We start from the raw sequence: 18,826 nt of genomic DNA, 5'->3' as shown, positions 1-18,826 counted from the left end.
TGTATGCTTTAGGCTGGTAACAATCAAGTAATCACAAGCCTAGATAGAACTGAAACTGGCCATGAAGTTGACGGCCTCTGCTAAAGGTCATCTCAGGTGAGCTAGCTTGATAGTCATGATGGCAACACAAAGCACTGACATTGTTTGGGATTGTAGCCTGTTACTTTGACTGCTAAGGCTGGGGTTTCTGCAGAGAGGGAAGAAAAAAATCTTGAGTCTTTAGGTGCTATGTAAAAACCTAAGGTAGGTAAACTGTCTGGGAAAGAACATGGAAACAATTGCATATATAGCTTGATACTTACATCCTGGTGCTGTGTGCGTTTTGCTACTCATAATTCATGGTCGGGGTTTTTTATCTTGAAGCCACAAGTCTTCTCCCCATTTGCACAACTTTGTGTGGAATATCATTGGCTGTTCTCTCTCGCTCTAGTATACGTTCCGGATGAGTGGGAAGTGCCCCGGGAGAAGATCACCATGTGCCGGGAGCTTGGGCAGGGCTCCTTTGGAATGGTTTACGAGGGAATAGCTAAGGGAGTGGTGAAGGACGAGCCAGAAACTAGAGTGGCCATCAAAACTGTCAATGAGTCTGCAAGCATGCGTGAACGGATAGAGTTCTTAAACGAGGCCTCAGTCATGAAGGAGTTCAATTGTCATCATGTGGTAAGTTGCTTGAAATTGAGCACAGTTTCCTTTAATGTCCCTCCAGTTACTGGCATGATGGTATCAGGTGCCAGGCTTGATTGACTCCAAGATACCAAGAGTCAAGACCTCCTAAAGCAGCATGCTAAAGGAAAGTGCTTCCTCATCACACGGCTCTCACGACGTGCGTCGTGATAATGCATTAATAGGGACGGCCACTGCCACAGAGTTGGGATCGAAATCTTTTCGAAACTCTTCCCAAGATTTGTGGGTGTTGGTTCCAGACTAGGGCCACTCCTAGTTAATAACCGGGCTTTTAATTGGTTAATAATTTCCCCATTAATAATTAGCCATATCTGCTGGGTAATCTTAACTTTTCCCTTTCAGGTGCGGCTGCTTGGAGTCGTCTCGCAAGGCCAACCAACACTGGTTATCATGGAGCTCATGACACGCGGGGATCTCAAGAGTTATCTGAGATCTCTGCGGCCGGACACAGAGGTGAGCGTGTGGGTTGGTTTTTTTTCCTCCACTTGCAAGAAAAGGTAATGAGTTCAACACACCAAACTTGCCCATGCTGTCAATCTCCTGCCTTGTTTGGAGCAACTGTCCTTGTCAGTGTTTTCTGATGTAAACCTTCCTCACGCACATTGGCCCAGTTACTGTACTGGCTTGGCACAGCTGCGGAGCCTCATTCATCTGTGATTTAGTACACAATACCTCTGGCTTTCTGATGCATAGGTTAGCAGGTTTCTGCAGACCTTTTTGTGTGTCTCATTTTTATCACATCTTATTTCCTCCACCCCATTTATTTTAAACGTTGTGGGACTGTCTTTGTTAAATTACACATTATCTAAAAAGAGACTATTGCAGAAATGCAGGACTATCTCCAGTTCACTCCTCGTGTTAAAGACAACTGGTATCTTCATTGTGTCCCATAATTTTCCTCATTCTTTTTTCTTTTTAATCTGTGAACTAAGTGTGGTGCATAGTTTACTTGCCCTGCTGGCAGCGAACCTTCATCACTAGCTATAATAGGAGCCCAGTAACTGAGTAATCAGCTTCACCATTTCATTGCTGACTTTTCCGGGGTGTTCATGCACAGGGCTCTTCAGAACCTTCTCTGAGTTCCTGCTACTCTTTGCTCACTCCCCTGTGTCCGACCCGTGCATTTAAGGAGTTAAATACTTATACAGAATGAAATTTATCTTCTTTCTCGCAATTATCTTTTTTTCTCTTTGAGCTCTGTTAATGAAACTCCAGCTGTTCTGTGATCTGCTGCTCCTTATGCCAAAAGAGAGTTTTTCACAGGGATAGTAGAATGTGTACAGTAGCACACATGTGCCACCACTGTGTCACTAAGTGCCTGTTTTTCAGGTTTGAATTAATCTTTCTTGCCTAATCTGACTCTTGATAAAGCTGCAACACAGTACAATCATTTAAAAAATGCACGAGCAGGGTAATTGCTCTTGGATGAAGCCCTACATGCTGCCCCTTTGTTTTTGACATAAATTATGAATGAGCACTTTGCAATAAAACGAATATTTAGTCATGCTCATGTTTAATATTCAGCCCTGTCAGTCTAATAGATAAAATCACTCACATACATTACAGGGTCCGAAAGGTTAGGAAAGGACGTTAGAGGTCACTTCCTGCTCAAATTAAGGTTGGCCGTGTTTAAATGTGCTCAGCACTTTTCTGTGACCCTCAATTTCACAGTGCAGCATTTGTGATGTAAATAATTTACAGCAACAGAGAGCAAACACCTGGTTTGTGTGTAAAATGAAGGGCATTTTATGAAACAAAAGGCAGGTTCTTTAAAAATGCTGTTCTGTACCCCATCATTTAATGGGAATATGGATTACATAAGGATTGGGCTAGCTTCTTAGCACGGAGGTCAAGGATTTTTTTTATCAAGGTACAGGTCCTGGGTCATATTGAAGAGCTCACCAAGAGCAAAAGTAACAAAATTCAGTAGACTTCGGAGACAGTGAGCAGTGATATTATAAACAAGAGAATGATCGAAGAGGAGTACTGTCTAGTCTGTTTTTCTCTTCTGCATGCTGACTTATTGTTTCACCCCCCACACACACCCCCTTGAAAAGTGATTGCTGCGAGCAGGAGGTGCTGGGACAGAGAGGAGAAGTTGCTGATCCACAGGGCCACTGGCAGGCGGGAGGCGTGGTGGGGGGGTGGAAGGGAGCTGATAGGGGGGCTGCCGGCCCACCCTGGTTCCAAGCCTCCACAGCCAAACAACATTGTAAGCAAACATTGTGCAACTTTAAATGAGTATGTTCTCTAATAGATCAGCAATGAAACAACGTTAACCGGGACGACGTTAAGTGAGGAGTTACTGTATCTTATAGTGCTTCTCATACTGGACTCATTGTTCTAGATACATGCAGTGGATTGGCTCCTTCCTGACTGACTCCACAAATTCTTGAGCCAGTGATTTCACCACACAGTCATGGCCCTTCCACAAAGGGTTCCAGCTTACATAGCCCTTGCTGTCAGTAGGGTATAATAATTGCATACCTTCAGATGGATGAATTTTTCCAGGTTTCCTTAGATCTATCCCTGTGGGTCCTTTGCTGTGAGATCCATTCCATTTAGGAATTGGGGAACTTGGAAGGGTTCCCAGAGAAGGAGTAGAGAGACTCATAATAATAAACACGTGACACACATTTTGAAAGTGCTGAACAATCATAATAAACCCGAACACCATCAGCTATAGATAAGTATCATTAACACACCCACCCACACAGTGAAAGTTTAGTGATTTGATCTGCTCAGGACTTCTGCCTTCTACTTCCCTGCTCAACCCACTATCCAACACTGCTTATCTTGTAGCCGGAGGTATAAGTCTTAGTCAAATTTGCACTGGCAGATGTTAAACCACAGTGTGATGTGCTGAGCTATATGCAACCATCTCAAATGTTGCCCTCCAGTATAGTATAGCTAATAGCTATGGTAGTAAAAGCTGTATATACCTTTAGTTGACGATCATGAGTAAATCTATTTTATGAAAATTATCTGAATGGCTTTTTTCCCCTTTTGCAGGAGTATATAAGTAATTCAAGAGGCAGCATGTCACTGGGTGTCAGGAGAAATAATTTAACAGTATCTTGTCACATTTTCTGTTTTGTTTCTGTTGATAGGAGCGCACTGAGTTTAGAATTCTGAAGTAATGCGAGAAGGTGATGTCTTAAAACTTGTAGAAGAACTTTAATAGCAAAAATGACCCGTTTAAAGCAAAACTTGTTAGTATTCCCCAAAATAGAATGTGCTGCTATACAGGAGCTAATTGTAACCAAGTTTTATGTGGGTGGAGAGAGAAGACATGATTTTCCCACTAAGCAGATGCTATGGTCTATAATCATAAGTTGTTGTTCAGACTGGTCCTGGGTGTCGTGTCAGACTGACTTCTGATGATCTGATTAAGAAATGCATGTTGCAGTTTTTGAAGCGGAAACAATTTCTTCCCCCCGCCTCTCACTTCTACCTACTTATTCTTGCTCAGAATAACCCAGGCCAGTCTCCTCCAACTCTGAAGAAGATGATTCAGATGGCAGGAGAGATTGCTGACGGCATGGCATACCTCAACGCCAACAAATTTGTGCACAGGGATCTCGCTGCAAGGAATTGCATGGTGGCTGAAGATTTCACTGTAAAAATTGGAGGTACTTTTTCTTTCCTTCTCCCCCCCCCCCCCTTTAAACTCAAATGAAACGGGGGGAGGGATAGCTCAGTGGTTTGAGCATTGGCCTGCTAAACCCAGGGTTGTGAGTTCAATCCTTGAGGGGGCCACTTAGGGATCTGCGGCAAAAATCGGTACTTGGTCCTGCTAGTGAAGGCAGGGGGCTGGACTCAATGACCTTTCAAGGTCCCTTCCAGTTCTAGGAGATGGGATATCTCAATTAATTATATTATATTATTATATATTATATAATCCTACGGTTGGCATTGAAAAAGGCACCTTAATTTCCTTAAATTGTCACTAAGTCGAGTATTTGATTCTGGGGATGAATATGTTCCACCTGAGGACTCACTTAAATGTGTTTATAGTTATGTCCATCTGAGTTTTCACTATCCGGGATTTGGTCCAAGTTCAGCGCTTACCTACTTGAGCTTTCTGGGAAGGAACAGCATAGTCTTTCATGAGATCTGAACTAGAAGATATGAAAGGAAATTAAATTAGCTTTTGGGGAGAGAGGGGGTTTATCTCCAAAAAATAAAAACCACTTGAAGTGATGAGATAAAAGTGATTTGGTAAAAAGTGCAAGTTTCTTCTTAGATTTTTTGGGGAAAAGAATCCGAGTTCAACATACAAAGAGCCCAGCTTGTCATTGTGTAGATATATTGAAAAAATAATTTTGCTTATTTTATCTTGAGTATGAATTTGTGCTGAACATGATAAACTGAAAGCAGTGGCCAGAGCTGTCCCTAGAGTAGGCAGGAACTGTTCTTGCTCTTCCACTGAACTGTGCAATGCTAGCCCTGACCTTACAGTACTACTGCTAGACCAGTTCTGGAGCTCCCATAATGCAATCATTCAAATCTACTCATGACCCAGTTCTGTTCCCAGAGAAATCAATGGGAAGATTCCTGTTGGTTTCAGTGAGGGTGAGACCAAATCCTGGGAGATATCTCTGATGAAGTAAACCATTATGCTAACAAATCACAAATACTTTGTGTTGAAGCAGTGATTCTTGGTTGGCCAGGTTCTTTGGGACATGTTAATTATCCTGGCCTGTAGACTCATGCGTTTTATTCCCCTACCTTCCAGATTTTGGCATGACCAGAGATATCTACGAGACAGATTACTATCGGAAAGGAGGGAAAGGTTTACTTCCTGTGCGCTGGATGTCCCCAGAGTCACTGAAGGATGGAGTCTTCACAACACATTCAGACGTCTGGTAACAAAACAGGGGCTTTTAAAAACAGTTTATATACTCTTCTTTTAGCCTCCATCAGATTTTTATGGATAAAAACAAGCAACTAAGGTCTACTAAGCCTTCAAAGGCTCTGCTTTCCCCCCGCCTATTTTACTGACCATGAGTCACTCTGTTTATGCCATCCCCATTGAAAATTGTCCATCCGAAACCCTTTATCCCATATTCTGTTCTCAGATGCGTGCGTAGCTTCCATTAAAAAGCGTCTGCCTGAGACTGAAGGTATAATCGGCCATTGGAGAGGATAAGTGCTTCTTTCAGGGATAGGGAATCAACCACTCATAGCAAAAATCTATGGCCTGCGCTTACCCAGAAAAGCAACTTGGTCATTTCCAGTCCTCCTCCTCTGAGAAAAGCATTGAAAGGTGTCAAATATACACTCAGATTCTTCGACCTGATTCTTATCAAATTCTTCTGTGTACGTAACTCTGTTTTCTTAGATTGGAAGTACAGAAGCTAGAATGCACTGACCTATTCTTTGGAATCATCCGTTACGTATTTTCCCCTTTCGTTTTTGCATACTGTTTCACTCCAATACTACAAGATCCTTTAAAGAAAAAAAATTGCATAATAGCCATGCCCATGAAGTTAATAATAGAGCTGTACAGGGGAAATCAAAATATGCCTTTTAGAAAAAAAAAATACTCTGGGAATAACTTTTTTTTTTCTTCTCAAAGGTTTGAGGATAGGTGCCCAGCTTCTGAAAGTAAATGCAGGGCTTGGCAAGAGCTTAATATGTACTGGCAAACCTACATTTCTAAGTCTCTCTTGTTTTCTCTGCCTTCCTAGCAAGAGGTTTTACAGCTGGTGTGTTACAGAATTGGCAGTTGATTGCCTCCAAATGTCTGGAAGTTGGTAGAAAAATTATTTAAGTAGTAAACTATATGATTTTTAAACAGGTTGGAAGTTTTGCAGTCAGTGGATTGTAGTTCTACACAGCATCACCTTTGAGTGAAAGTTTTATCATTGAAGTTATGACAAAGGAAAGCAAGAGGGTTTTTTTTGGCATAGTTCATAACGCTACTAACCCGTCAACCTATGAAAATGTGTGTTGCTTAGAAATGACAGACTGAATCCAGCCAAATCCTCTAACTACTGTAGGGAAAAGCAATCACTGTAGAAGTTAAATTTGCCATTTTAGCCACGTGGTGTTGTACATGCAGTAATAGTTGCATTCCAATAGCACTTTTTATTACAACTTAGGTACATAAATAGCACCACTGAAAACAGCCTTCTCTGGCTAGAGGGTGACAACCAGCTAACATGACAAAGGAGTGGATTGCTAGCAATCTTACTCTTATTACACACAACAAAAGGTATTTTGGGACCAGTGAAGTCACAGAGTAGACAGAACTTCAGTTTAATATATTATCCAAAAAACCTAAACACACACAACCATCTGGAATTGAGCTGGTCTAGTTTGAAGAGCAGAGCAACACGATTTTGACCCATTTTTATTGCCGGCCAATAATTTGTAAATCCACCAGTGGTCCTCAGCTGTCATTTACATCAAGGACTGACTATACTTGGTCAGTTCTTGCACCTTGGTAAATAATCCAGCTCATTCCACTTGCTTAGTTTTTCTCTTTAAAACTACCACTTAAACTGCATATTGCTTGAACAAAACCCAAATGACAGTCAAAAATTCTAGACAAGGCATGAATTTAATCATCAGAAGTGAATTAGTGCTCCAGTACATGCAAACTGGCCGAGGTGTGGGCTCGTGTGTTATCTAACTGCCACAGATCAGTGTCCTTAGAAATACCACTTCAGAAAGTTTTATGAGTGCTTAAAATGCAGCCATTTAAACATCAGTGGCACAAAACAAGTGTGTGATTCTTTACCACAGCAATGTTGTGAGGAGCAGAGGGAGAATACGCATCACTGTAGAGCTATATAATCCATTACTCAATCCAAAGCAAGGTTAAACAAACACTACTTCACTTCAACAGTGGCACAACCATGTAATCCCAAAACATAGGTATCTTAGCAGCAGCTGCAAAAGAAGGGGCGGCGGGGGAAAGCAAATCACCAAAGACGAGGCTGGAAAAGACCAACCTTAAAAAAAGATTATTTCTTTGGCATAACAGACTTCTGCTTGTAAAAATAGAAATTGTCATTTGTATGGTACCATACTACGGCTCTTACAAAAGGAACTTTATAGCTTAGAAATATTCAGACATGGTGTTTGTGAATGAGCATATTTTAGAATGCATAGCTTCCAATTCCAGAAGCATTGAGAAATAGATCTTTGCTTCCTTGGAAAGAATTTTTGGGAGCTGATTACATGTACTTTTCTGTAACTCCCTATTCAGTGTAAAAATTATAACACTTCCCCAGAGAAAGAAATGACCTTTGGGGAATAGTTCGTCACCGTTTGGCACCACATTTCAAGAAAGATCTGGACGAACTGGAGAAAGTCCAGAGAAGAGCAACAAAAATGATTAAAGGTCTAGAAAACATGACCTATGAGAGCAAGCTGAAAAAAATGGGTTTGTTTAGTCCGGAGGAGAGAAGACTGAGAAGGGATATAACAGTTTTCAAGTTTATAAGAGGTTGTTACAAGGACGAGGGACACAAATTGTTCTCCTTAACCTTTGAGGAGAGGACAGGAAGCAATGGGCTTAAATTGCAGCAAGGACGGTTTAGGTTGGACATTAGGAAAAACTTCCTAATTGTGAGGGTGGTTAAGCACCAGAATAAATTGCCTATAGAGGTTGTGGAATTTCCATCATTGGAGATTTTTAAGAGCAGGTTAGACAAACACAGTCAGGGATGATTAGATAATACTTAGTCCTGCCATGATTGCAAGGCACTGGACTAGATGACCTCTTGTGGTCCCTTCCTGTCCTATGATTCTGTGAATATTTATTACCCTTCTAAAATATTTCCTTTAGGATTATTTAATGTCTAATGCTAGAAACAACTTAAACATTTTTCTAAATCCTCTTTTGCAGGTGTAATAGTCAAGGTATGAAGGAATGGTTAAATATGGGGAATATAGTGGTGCGTGTCTGTGTACACAATGTGTATCAATAGACTGAGTATATTTCATACCCACGCATTCAACCACACACATCCAAAATCATTAAATTCAAAAGATTTAAACTTTTGAACATCTCAAAAGCATTGAAACCCAACTTATCACTGTCATGAAATACTCAGTGTCTTGTTATTTGATCTGCTTGTGAGTAAAACAGCCATTCCAGTCTGTTTTAAATAACATATAGAGCAGACCAGATGCTATACATTAAAGACCTCTCCTTTTCAGTGCTCAGGCTTTGAAGTTGCTTCGTGCAAACAATATTGTTTGGCTATATTTTGGGGGTATTTTTCTTGCTTCCAAAAAAATTAAAATACAGAGAGTATTTTTCTGCCTTTCTGGTAGTATATTGTGACATCAGGTTCCACAATCTTAGATGCCATTTTTAGGAGTCAAATGTCAAAATGAGAAAACTGCAAATGGCCAGACATCAGGATTTATAAGCTGTCAGGTGAAATGGCAAACTGTAAAAGTGTGTCTGGAGGGTTTGAAGGGCGAGGGTTTAGTCTGGTAATTCACTTTGTTATTGTTCTTAAAGACTGAGGAATGAGGTAACTAGGGAAGACTTTTCGTTGGGCTGCAAGGAGAGGGCCAAGATCTTAAAATTAATGCAGTACCTTTTGGGATCCAGAGCCACAAGGTGCCTTTCTGTATGATAGGTCTTTGCCATTTACAATTTCTGTTAGATCTGCTAAACTATTTTAAAGGAGCAATGCAGGTTTGTTCCTTGCAATGTAATCTCTAGTATTGTAGTAGCACTCGGGAAATAAACTCAGTAGCCTCTTTCCTGTGGCTATCAGAATAGCAGTAAGGCACCAAGAAGTGGAGCAGAGATTTTTTTGTTTTGTTCCAAGTGTAACTGCATAGTTGCAAAACCCTTTCGTCATTTCTGGTTTAAACAAGAACCCATTTTAGATACAGTGGATAACCTGAGATGTAAAACCACTCTACCATAACCACCCAATAATATTGAATTCCTATTTTCACAACACAAACCTTACTATTAGCCCACACATCCTTGCTTCCCTATAGCAAGTTGGGCTGGGTGCAATCGTGGTGAAAACAAGGATCTGATTTTGAAAGATAGAATTGTTCTTCTTTGCTGCTCAACAGTGTGTAAATGAGATGACGCTTCAATCCTGTAGAGATTATTGATATTATTGTCCATCTTGATCTCATGTTAGTTTACTAACATTTTAAGAAAATTTCTGTAGGTGCATCAAGGCATTAAAAAGGTTTTATCTTTAATTACATGAAGGAGCTGCTTAGTTCTGTGTAAGATTGTCACGGAAAAGAAACGTGACATTTTTCATGTCAAGTGCTTCTAAATCATAACTGTACTTGTCTCTATTACCTACTGAACAGCTCATGCTACTAGATCAGCATCTTTCTCCTACTGTCCTTTTGCAGATCTGTAGATAGGTTCCCTGTATCTTGCAAAATGACAGTTGAGCTTCCCAAGATGGTTTAAATGTTCTAAATAGAGCTTCGTAGCGCAGCGTTGGCTCTTGGTGCAAGAGGCACAGAAAGATGTACATTTTTGCATCCTATATGATTAAACAGACCCAGGCATCTTCCCCACATCTACTCTAAAGCAAGCGAGTTGCATTGGTTGCTGTCATGTCTCAGATATGTCTTGACGTTTGCATTGCCTCTGTAACTTGGCACATGGGAGAACCTAAAGCAGAGTGACAAAGGGAGAAACCAGTATTAACCAAAAAGTATTCCTGTACCACAAGCAGGTTTTTATATGGAGAACAAACCATATGGCATTTGCAGGCTTAGCAGCATACATTCTAATAGGTAGCCATGTCATGGCTGAAGTGGGAAAAACTCAGGGTTTTTTACTGTTCAGTGTTTCTGTTGTTGAAGCATGTCAGACAAAATGAAAGGAAAAAAGCAGCTAACCTCAGAGGAGGGCTATGCTGGATGCTTGTCTTCCTGAGCTCCCTTTCTTTCCCTATTTGCCAGAAGTACCTGAATATAAGAGAGAAGAAATGTCACGAGTTGTTTTTGGGTTTGTTTGTTTGTTTTTCCCCACATGTCAGGGTTACACTCATCATTTCAGTGGCCTTTCAGGGCCAGTTTCATCTGTCACCGCAGCAGTTTTATATCCAAGTGTAATTGTTATGCTAAAAGAGTTACACTATTTTAAGGGTTTTTTTATAATGAGTTTAGTTGTCTGCTGGACACAGACATCCTCTACAGACAGAAACGGGACATGAGCAGCAACAGTGCACGTCTCTTCACTGCTCTCTCCTGTCCACCCCCTCCCACAAATGCACCTCACACCTGAACTTGGAAGGTGCACCTGCGGAGATGAGACCAGAGTCCATTCTCCTTGCCGTTTCCCCACTTGGCACTCATGCTGACAAAGTAGCTAGACTGCCAGTTAGTCAAGAACAGTGATGGCTTTTGTCGACACGGCGCCTAGATGGAACCCACCAAACTCATTAACATTGAGCAACCAAGTAGCTATCTGGTGTCAACAGCTTTTGGTCACCACCAGCTCAGAGTTATAATAGTGGCTTAGCAATGAAAGTTTTCTTATCATGTTATCAGTATCTTGAGCAGTCAAGTTAGTGGGTTTTTTAAGAAAACACCCCTTCATATTCTCAACCAAAATCTTACTTGTTTGCGTAACACTTTTTAAGTCGTAATTGTTTTCCAGGTCCTTTGGTGTTGTCCTATGGGAAATTGCAACATTAGCAGAGCAGCCATACCAAGGCATGTCCAACGAGCAAGTTCTTCGCTTCGTGATGGAGGGAGGCTTATTGGAGAAACCAGACAACTGTCCTGATATGCTGTAAGTATCGCCTGTCATCTTTATTTTTCACTTTGAGCTAGGTTTGATGTCCTCTTTAAACTGTGATGCTGAGTTACCAAGGTAAATCCAACTCTCACTATACTATTGTGAGCTGACGGGATTGTTTTTAATTCAGTGATGTTGTGGTATAACTACTGGAAGCATCAACAGTCTCTTTTGGAGCATGGGCTCCATCTGACTCATGTGATCAGCCTTGTTCTGACCTCCACTGTTCATTGGTGCTGCAGTGCGATATCTGTTTTGAGCTAAGTATATTTAACGTGTCCCTTCTATGTAACCTCCCTTCTCCTCTCCTCTCCTTTCTTTTCTCCCATCTAAATCCAAATAAGCAACTAAAAAGGCAGTATGAAGGATTGTTCTAGCAGTGCTAGTTTCTAATTGAACTGTCCCTGTAAACTGAACATGTGCCTTAAAATAACTTGGCTAATAGCAAGAATCCCACATTAGCTAAACTTAGGTTCTCAAATAAGCAGCTAAAGCTCTTGTTTTCTCTATCCAAGGAAATATAAATTGTGTAAAATAAATGTTTCTGTTTGGGGAGTTTATCCTAGTAGTCTTTCTTAAACCTTTCTATTTGATTTAAAATAATGTGGTTGGATATCAAAAGAGAAAAGCAAGAGTTTGGGACAGCTGAAATAAATTGTGAATTAACCCTCTGGAATCCAAGCTTTCTAATTCAGCATGCAGCTAAAATAATGCAATAATTCTTCTTCCCAGACCCATTACCACAGTTGATCGCACTCGTTGCATTGAGGTCAACATTTTCTCCTCCCTTCACAATTTCCTTTCCTGTAAGCATAAAGAGAAAGAAATGTCCAAATTGCTTTCTCCAGTTCTATTATTAGCGTTTAATCAAGTCTCATTGCACTAGAGCTTCTACAGCTACAACAGGCGTCAGCCTTTCGCTTTACATTGTTAAAATACTTCTGCTGGGTTTTGTGTACAGTCGTTTCAGTTGTTCAGTCTTTTACTACTTTGATATGCTTCCCAAACTAGCTTTCTGGAAGGAAATGCTGTGTCTTGCAGTTACTGAAATTTGTTGGAGGCCTACAGAAGGGATGCAATCACTTACAGGCATCAGCTGCTTGGGATTCTTAGGAAAAGAGCCTCTGGCTGGAGGACTTGCTTTGGTTTCAGATGACAGTCAGTGTTTTGTTGTTGGAGGAGGATGGGCCGTGGGCGGTGGAAGGAGGAGGTCTGACTGCCATCTGACGCCCCCATCTCACATTCTTTCCCTTCCATGATTCTGTGGAGAATTCCTGGCAGTCAGATGGCTTTGAAATTATGCTTGACATTATGGGAATTATACAGCAGGGGCTGGGCATGTGGAGGGACCTAGGTAAGGTGATCTTGTTTCAGGCAGCAGTAGGAAAGCAAGTTGTACAATGGGAATGAACTTGGCAAGAGATTTAGCGTTAGAAATTCCTCATTAACCTGGCATATGGATAGAAATTACAGAACCATAGGTCTGGAAGGGACCATAAGAGGTTATCTATTCTATCCCCCTGCACAATGAGAAAATCTCTTTCTCTCTCTCCCTCCCGCCCAACTGTCACTCCTCTCCTCCAGGGGGGAGAGGGAAAATAGAATCTATCCTGGCAGGGAAGGACAGGTAAATGATGCCTCATAGATTGTGCATAAAATGCCTCTGCATCTTCTAAAATGCAAGAAATTAAAAGTGCTTTTAACTTTTGAAACTTCAGTGACTTGCCCCACCCTCCCTCGCAGCCTGCCCTGTTTTCACATTCACCAGACTCCTCAGTCTGGTCAAATCCCCATGAAAGCACCAGAGATGTGCCCTAACCCAGCTCCACACGCAGACATTTGCTTGGCTGTCAGTGAGCGTATTTGGAGTTGCTAACTCCTTGCTGAGCCATTTCTTCACCTCTCCTCCCCCCGCCCGCGCTGCAGCCCGTCAACATGAGATGTAGATGTACTGTAAAACAGTATCACCAAACAATGTCCCATGACCACAGCCAGGGTTGATGAGTGAGGAGGAAAGAGAGGGCAATGGTACATTGGCCCTGCCTGAGGTCAAAAAGGCTCCCAAGATGTCTATAACATCCGTTGAAATAAAGTGAAATGGGAGAGGATGGGGGTCCCAGTGAATACCATGTACTAAGGCCCCACATTTCTCTCGACAAGCCTGATCACAACCGCTCCAATTAGTGAGCTCTTCCTTCTATATCACCATGGGACATACAGAGGAATGGTCAGTATGCAGAGATTTCTCTTCTCCCACCTTTAGTCCTCCCTGTATATCAGAGGTTCTCAAATTGGGAGTCATGAGGTTATTAGGTTGGGGGGGGTCGCGAGATGTCCGCCTCCACTCCCAAGCTCTGCTTCGCTTACAGCTTTTATAGTAATGTTAAATATAAAAAAGTGTTTTTCCTTTATAAGGAGAGGTGCACTCAGAGACTTGTGCGTGAAAGAGGTCACCAATACAAAAGTTTGAGAACCACTGCTGTATATTCTGTTTCTGGTCACCAATGGGTACGTCAGGAAGAAGAAAATCCTTGGAAAGTACATTTCTGTGCATTGTACTGAGGCACAGATGGCCCTGGAATTCAGTACCAGTCTCATTGCACATCCTCAGTTTATGCAAGGCAATTGTTGGCAAGCGTTCTGTGAAGACCCATATCGAATGTGGGAAGTTCCTTTTTTGGTGGAGGGGGGTAGGTGTGGTGGTCTTTTTCTCTCTGGTTTTGACCCTTAAGACTGTAAGGTTTTTCTTTCAAAGCATCATGTTCCCGGGCACGTCTGGGAATTGTTGTAGAGTGCAGTCACCGCATAGATGCATCAACCTTAATTTCATCGGCCTGTAGAGGGAAGGTATTTCAATATTCAATTCAAGGTGTCCAGGAAGCTAAGTCAGTCTGCTGCAGGAAAGTCAGTACACTTCTTGCGCTCCGCACAGTGTGCATGGCAAGGCCAGAAGGGGAGCTAGGAAACAGGCAGTATAAATGTACCACAAGCTGCACCTTTGTAGCTGTGGGGCCTCCTTCTCCAAATTTGTATGTCTTGAAAGCAGCTAAAATAAAATGGGGTGTGGTTGATGTCTGCGGAGGCAGCCAACATGTTTACCCTTTGGGCACATTGTAGTGCAAAGGCTCCCCCAAAAGGAGGGAGGGCGTAAAATGCTACATAGGAAAACCCACCATGACCCTTGCTTAATAATCTATAACAGTAACTATCCAGATTGCTCACATATTGTCTCTCTGTAATGCTGAGGGCTATTGTCAAATGTAGGGCCTTTTCTTTCTCTCTCTCTCTCGCTCTCTCTCTCCCTCTGAGGTTCCATCTTGGGTGGACATTATGCTTGTATGTTGCTATGCTTTGCTACCCTCGAGCAATAGAGAGACATTAACGTCTAGATCAGTGTTTCCCAAGCTTGGGATGCCGCTTCTGTAGAGAGAGCCCGCGGGCCTAGGGATGTGCTGGCCGCCGCTTCCCGCCACACCCATTGGCCTGGAAAGGCGAATCGCGGCCAGTGGGAGCCGCGATCGGCCGAAGCTGCGGAGGCAGCAGGTAGACAAACCAGCCTGGCCCACCAGGGGGTTTCCCTACACAAGCGGCGTCCCAAGTTTGGGAAACACTGACGTAGGAGATGTGTTGCTGCTTTTCCTCCTTTTGCCACCTAAGTAGCATCTTATATACTGCAGTTGTAATAGCAGTGTGCTGTGCGTCACACTGCGACTGTACATCAAGGAGTTTTGTTACTGTTAAAGCTCATAGATAGTGTGTTCCCACTGGGATTTTAAAAGTTAGTTTAGTTGAGGCGGGAGGGAGAATTCTGTGTTTGAAGCAAGAATGCTTTGAACACTGACTTCCCTCATCTGTAGCTTAGATTACCAGCCAGTTTAAACAGTTCTGATTTTTGCTTTGTCTGTGGTTACGGCTCATTTTAGAGCCAGGATCTACTGCTTGCACCACTTAAGACAAATACAGAGGTCTTTCCTGTTTTTTAGAGGATGTAGTGGGCAGCGGGATAGTAACAGCCCTTACTCTTCCTTGTAAGTTCCTAGCTTTCATCAGACCCAGTCATAAGGAATCAACTCTGATGCATATTACAAATATATATTGAGTGAATCATGGTCTCTGTTAGTTGCTCAAAATATTAAAAAGGAATTCGGCTTTTCTAGCAATTTATCTATTTAATGCTCCAGTGCAGAAAGCACAATGACTTTTGCTGCATTTTTGTGTAAGCAGAAAGTGGAAAATTCATTTCAAGGACACTCAATATTCTGCTGCTTGGTGATTGCTGTAACTTCCCAGGCCTGGTTTGCCATCCCTCAGAAACATAGGTATTTAAAATAAAAAGAGAGTTTTATCAGCCCGTAAATTCTTCCAGTTGTCTACTGGAAAGTTTTCTTGTTGAGATCGTGTAAACAAGGCCTCCAGTCCCACAGAGTAAAAAAAAAAAAAAAAGAAAAGAAAAAAAACAAAAACCCTTCCTTTTATGGGAAGCACTCTTAAGGTTTTTGATTCTGGAATGGCTTAAAAGAAACATCACATGTTCTTGTTTGTGCTGATGTCACATGCATTACTTCACTGCTTGTGGTATCTCCTTAAGCATTGCCCCTAGGCCGCAGGGCTCTGAGCCAGTGAATAGCCAGTGTTCCTGGCCCCAGCTAATGCTTCTATTCAGGGATATAGCAGTCAGCTGGAGAGGAAACAGCAATGAAGTAACAGAAATGGATTTTATATATTTGTGTGTGTGTGTGTGCGCGCGCGCGCGCACCCGGGTGTCAGACTTTCTCCCCTTTTGTAGGGGAGGGGAAGACCCATTTTTATAGGTTGACTTCAATCTAAATATAAAAAGGTTTTAAAAATTTAAAAAAAAATGTTTTATATGTGTACATGTCTGTTGTGATCCAGCGGCTAGCAGTTTAGGTGATTTTTCGTGCTACAGATTCTTTTGCTAGATTACTTTTAGTCTTTGCATTAAAGGGATATAATCAGGTAGTTGATTTTTGTTCTTGATAATATCAGGTTGTGCCCAACCTAGTATTAATAGAACTGTGTTTGTAGCTAAAAGAAACATTTCAGTGAAGATAATTTTTGTTTGGATTTAAACATTCCCCCAAGCTGCTTGCAACCCAAACATGGCAGCATACGCTCTAGATCAGAGGTGGGCAAACTATGGCCCGCGGGCCACCTCCGGCCCGCAGGACCGTCCTGCCCAGTCCCTGAAATCCCAGCTGGGGAGGCTAGCCCCTGGCCCCCTCCCCCGCAGCCTCAGCACGGCGCGCCACCAGCGCTCTGGCCCGCTGTTCCTGCCGGTGTGGCTGGGTCCGGCATGGTAAGGGGGCAGGGAGTTTCGGGGGGCAGTCAGAGGATAGGGAGCAGGCGGCGATTGGATGGGGCGGAGGTTCTGGGGGGGGGCAGTCAGGGGACGGGGAACGAGAGCGGGGGTTGGATAGGCGTGTGGGAGTCCCAGGGGGTGGGGGTGTGGATAGGGGTCAGGGAGTGGGAGAGGTTGGCTAGGGAGTGGGGTCCCTCGGGGGCGGTTAGGGGCAGAGGGTCCCAGGAGGGGACAGTCGGGACAAGGAGCGGGGGGGTTGGATGGGTCGGGGGCAGGGGCCAGGCTGTTTGGGGAGGCACAGACTTCCCTACCTGGCCCTCCATACAGTTTTGCAACCCTGATGTGGCCCTCGGGCCAAAAAGTTTGCCCACTCTGATCTAGCTTATATTTCTTTTCTCCATAGTATCAGTGCCTCCCACAAGTAAAACTAACAATAATTCTGTCTGTCTCTCCCTTGCTGACAAGAAGCAGATTTATTGGGCGTTGATTTTTTTCTTTTTGGAAGTACATACCCATGACTATGAGGGTGGAATTGCAGAAAATCCTGGGTGAAGAGATGAGTGAGTGCATGAGAATGAGAAAGTGAAACTAGCTAGTCTGCTTTCCTTGCATGCGGAGTATACTGCAAAAAATAAACAGAGTAAATGATGAAAAGTAACTGGATGTTGAACATTCTTTCATTGGGGTTAATTTAATAATAATATATTGAGATATACCTATCTCATAGAACTGGAAGGGACCTCGAAAGGTCATAGAGTCCCGCCCCCTGCCTTCACTAGCGGGACCAAGTACTGATTTTTGCCCCAGATCCCTAAGTGGGCCCCCTCAAGGACTGAACTCACAACCTGGGTTTAGCAGCCCAATGCTCTTACTGGGGTATTGAGGATTATAGTATCTTTAAGTCACCTTTGTACTGTCCCAATCCTGGGCTGCTCTGGAGACCAGAGAACACCCTAGCATAATTTAGACAAACCTAGGGTTCCTTCTAAATTATGGAGCTTCCCTGGGCTTTCCTACGGGCCACAGCACTGCCTGGAATCTCCACAGTACTGTTTGCTGTAGTCAGTCTCAATATACCCTCCCACCTCCAGCATGTTTCTTTGAGGGAGTCCTCGGCCTCTCATTGTCTTCCATAGTGTCCATACTGGGAAGTTGTCCCGGCCCAGATGTGGGGGTTTAGAGCCTGTTTACACTGCTCTGGTATGAAGGAGCCAGGGTGAGGCTCTTGCCCCAGATTTTTAACCCGACGGTGTTCGTCCCTTTAAAAATCAAAATGCATTTCCTCTGAAATAGTTACTTTGGTAATATATTTTCAAAAGTGGATTCTCCTCAGCCCAGATGACTCTGATATTGAACCTATAACAGGGAACACTTTTATAGGCATTTCAATTTGATTTGACTTGCTTTTGTCAGGAGTAGGTGTGAACCAAGCTTGCAGAGGGTTAAATGCCTTCTTGGACATCTGATTTATTTCTCTTTAATCCTTCATTACCTTGGGGATGTTTTACATATTGATCGAAGCCCATAGATGACATAATTTGGGGAATAAAATGCTGACTATATGATCTAGGAAATCCATGTTGCAAGGCTAAAGTTTTATATAAATAAGTCAGATCTCTGAGGATAATCTTGTTTTCAGAGGCTTAGGCTGTTTAATTAACATAGTTGAAATCTATCTATGTTGCTATTACTACGAGTAGTCGCCCCCAAACCATTGGGGGCTATCCATAAATTATGTAACACATCAGGGTGGACCTTAATTTTGCGTGAGTGTATGTTTGAGTGTTGCAAAGGGGATGGGTGGATCTTGAAAATAATCAAAAATGTGGAACATAATTTATGGACAATCCCCTGTAATATCTGAGCACCTCATAAACTCAAGGATTTATTCTGACTGCATCTCTGTGAGCCAGGGAAATGTTATCCCTGCTTTACAGAACTGAGGCATAGAGATTATGTGATCTGGCAGAAAGTCTAGCAGAGCTCGGAATTGAACCCAGGGTGCCTGGGTCCCGATCTAGTTGCCTTAACCACAAGACCAGAAAAAAAGAAAAATTTTAATG

At 42.6% G+C, this 18,826-nt stretch overlaps 1 protein-coding gene across 1 annotated transcript in view; it reads left to right on the top strand.

Annotated features, from left to right (window-relative positions):
- Window positions 1–18,826, top strand: part of IGF1R (insulin like growth factor 1 receptor) — a 271,670-nt gene that overhangs the window by 244,054 nt on the left and 8,790 nt on the right. The window contains exons 16-20 of the mRNA XM_034784959.1: window positions 431–660; window positions 1,027–1,137; window positions 4,157–4,316; window positions 5,423–5,552; window positions 11,303–11,437. Of these exons, the coding sequence (XP_034640850.1) occupies window positions 431–660; window positions 1,027–1,137; window positions 4,157–4,316; window positions 5,423–5,552; window positions 11,303–11,437 (766 nt within the window). The remainder of the gene's footprint in view (window positions 1–430; window positions 661–1,026; window positions 1,138–4,156; window positions 4,317–5,422; window positions 5,553–11,302; window positions 11,438–18,826) is intronic.

The sequence above is a fragment of the Trachemys scripta genome, chromosome 10 (genome assembly GCF_013100865.1).
Source record: "Trachemys scripta elegans isolate TJP31775 chromosome 10, CAS_Tse_1.0, whole genome shotgun sequence".
In the NCBI taxonomy this organism is placed as follows: Eukaryota; Metazoa; Chordata; order Testudines; family Emydidae; genus Trachemys; species Trachemys scripta.
The sequence above is the reverse complement of the archived record's forward strand: the minus strand, read 5'-3'. Positions and strand labels throughout refer to the sequence as shown.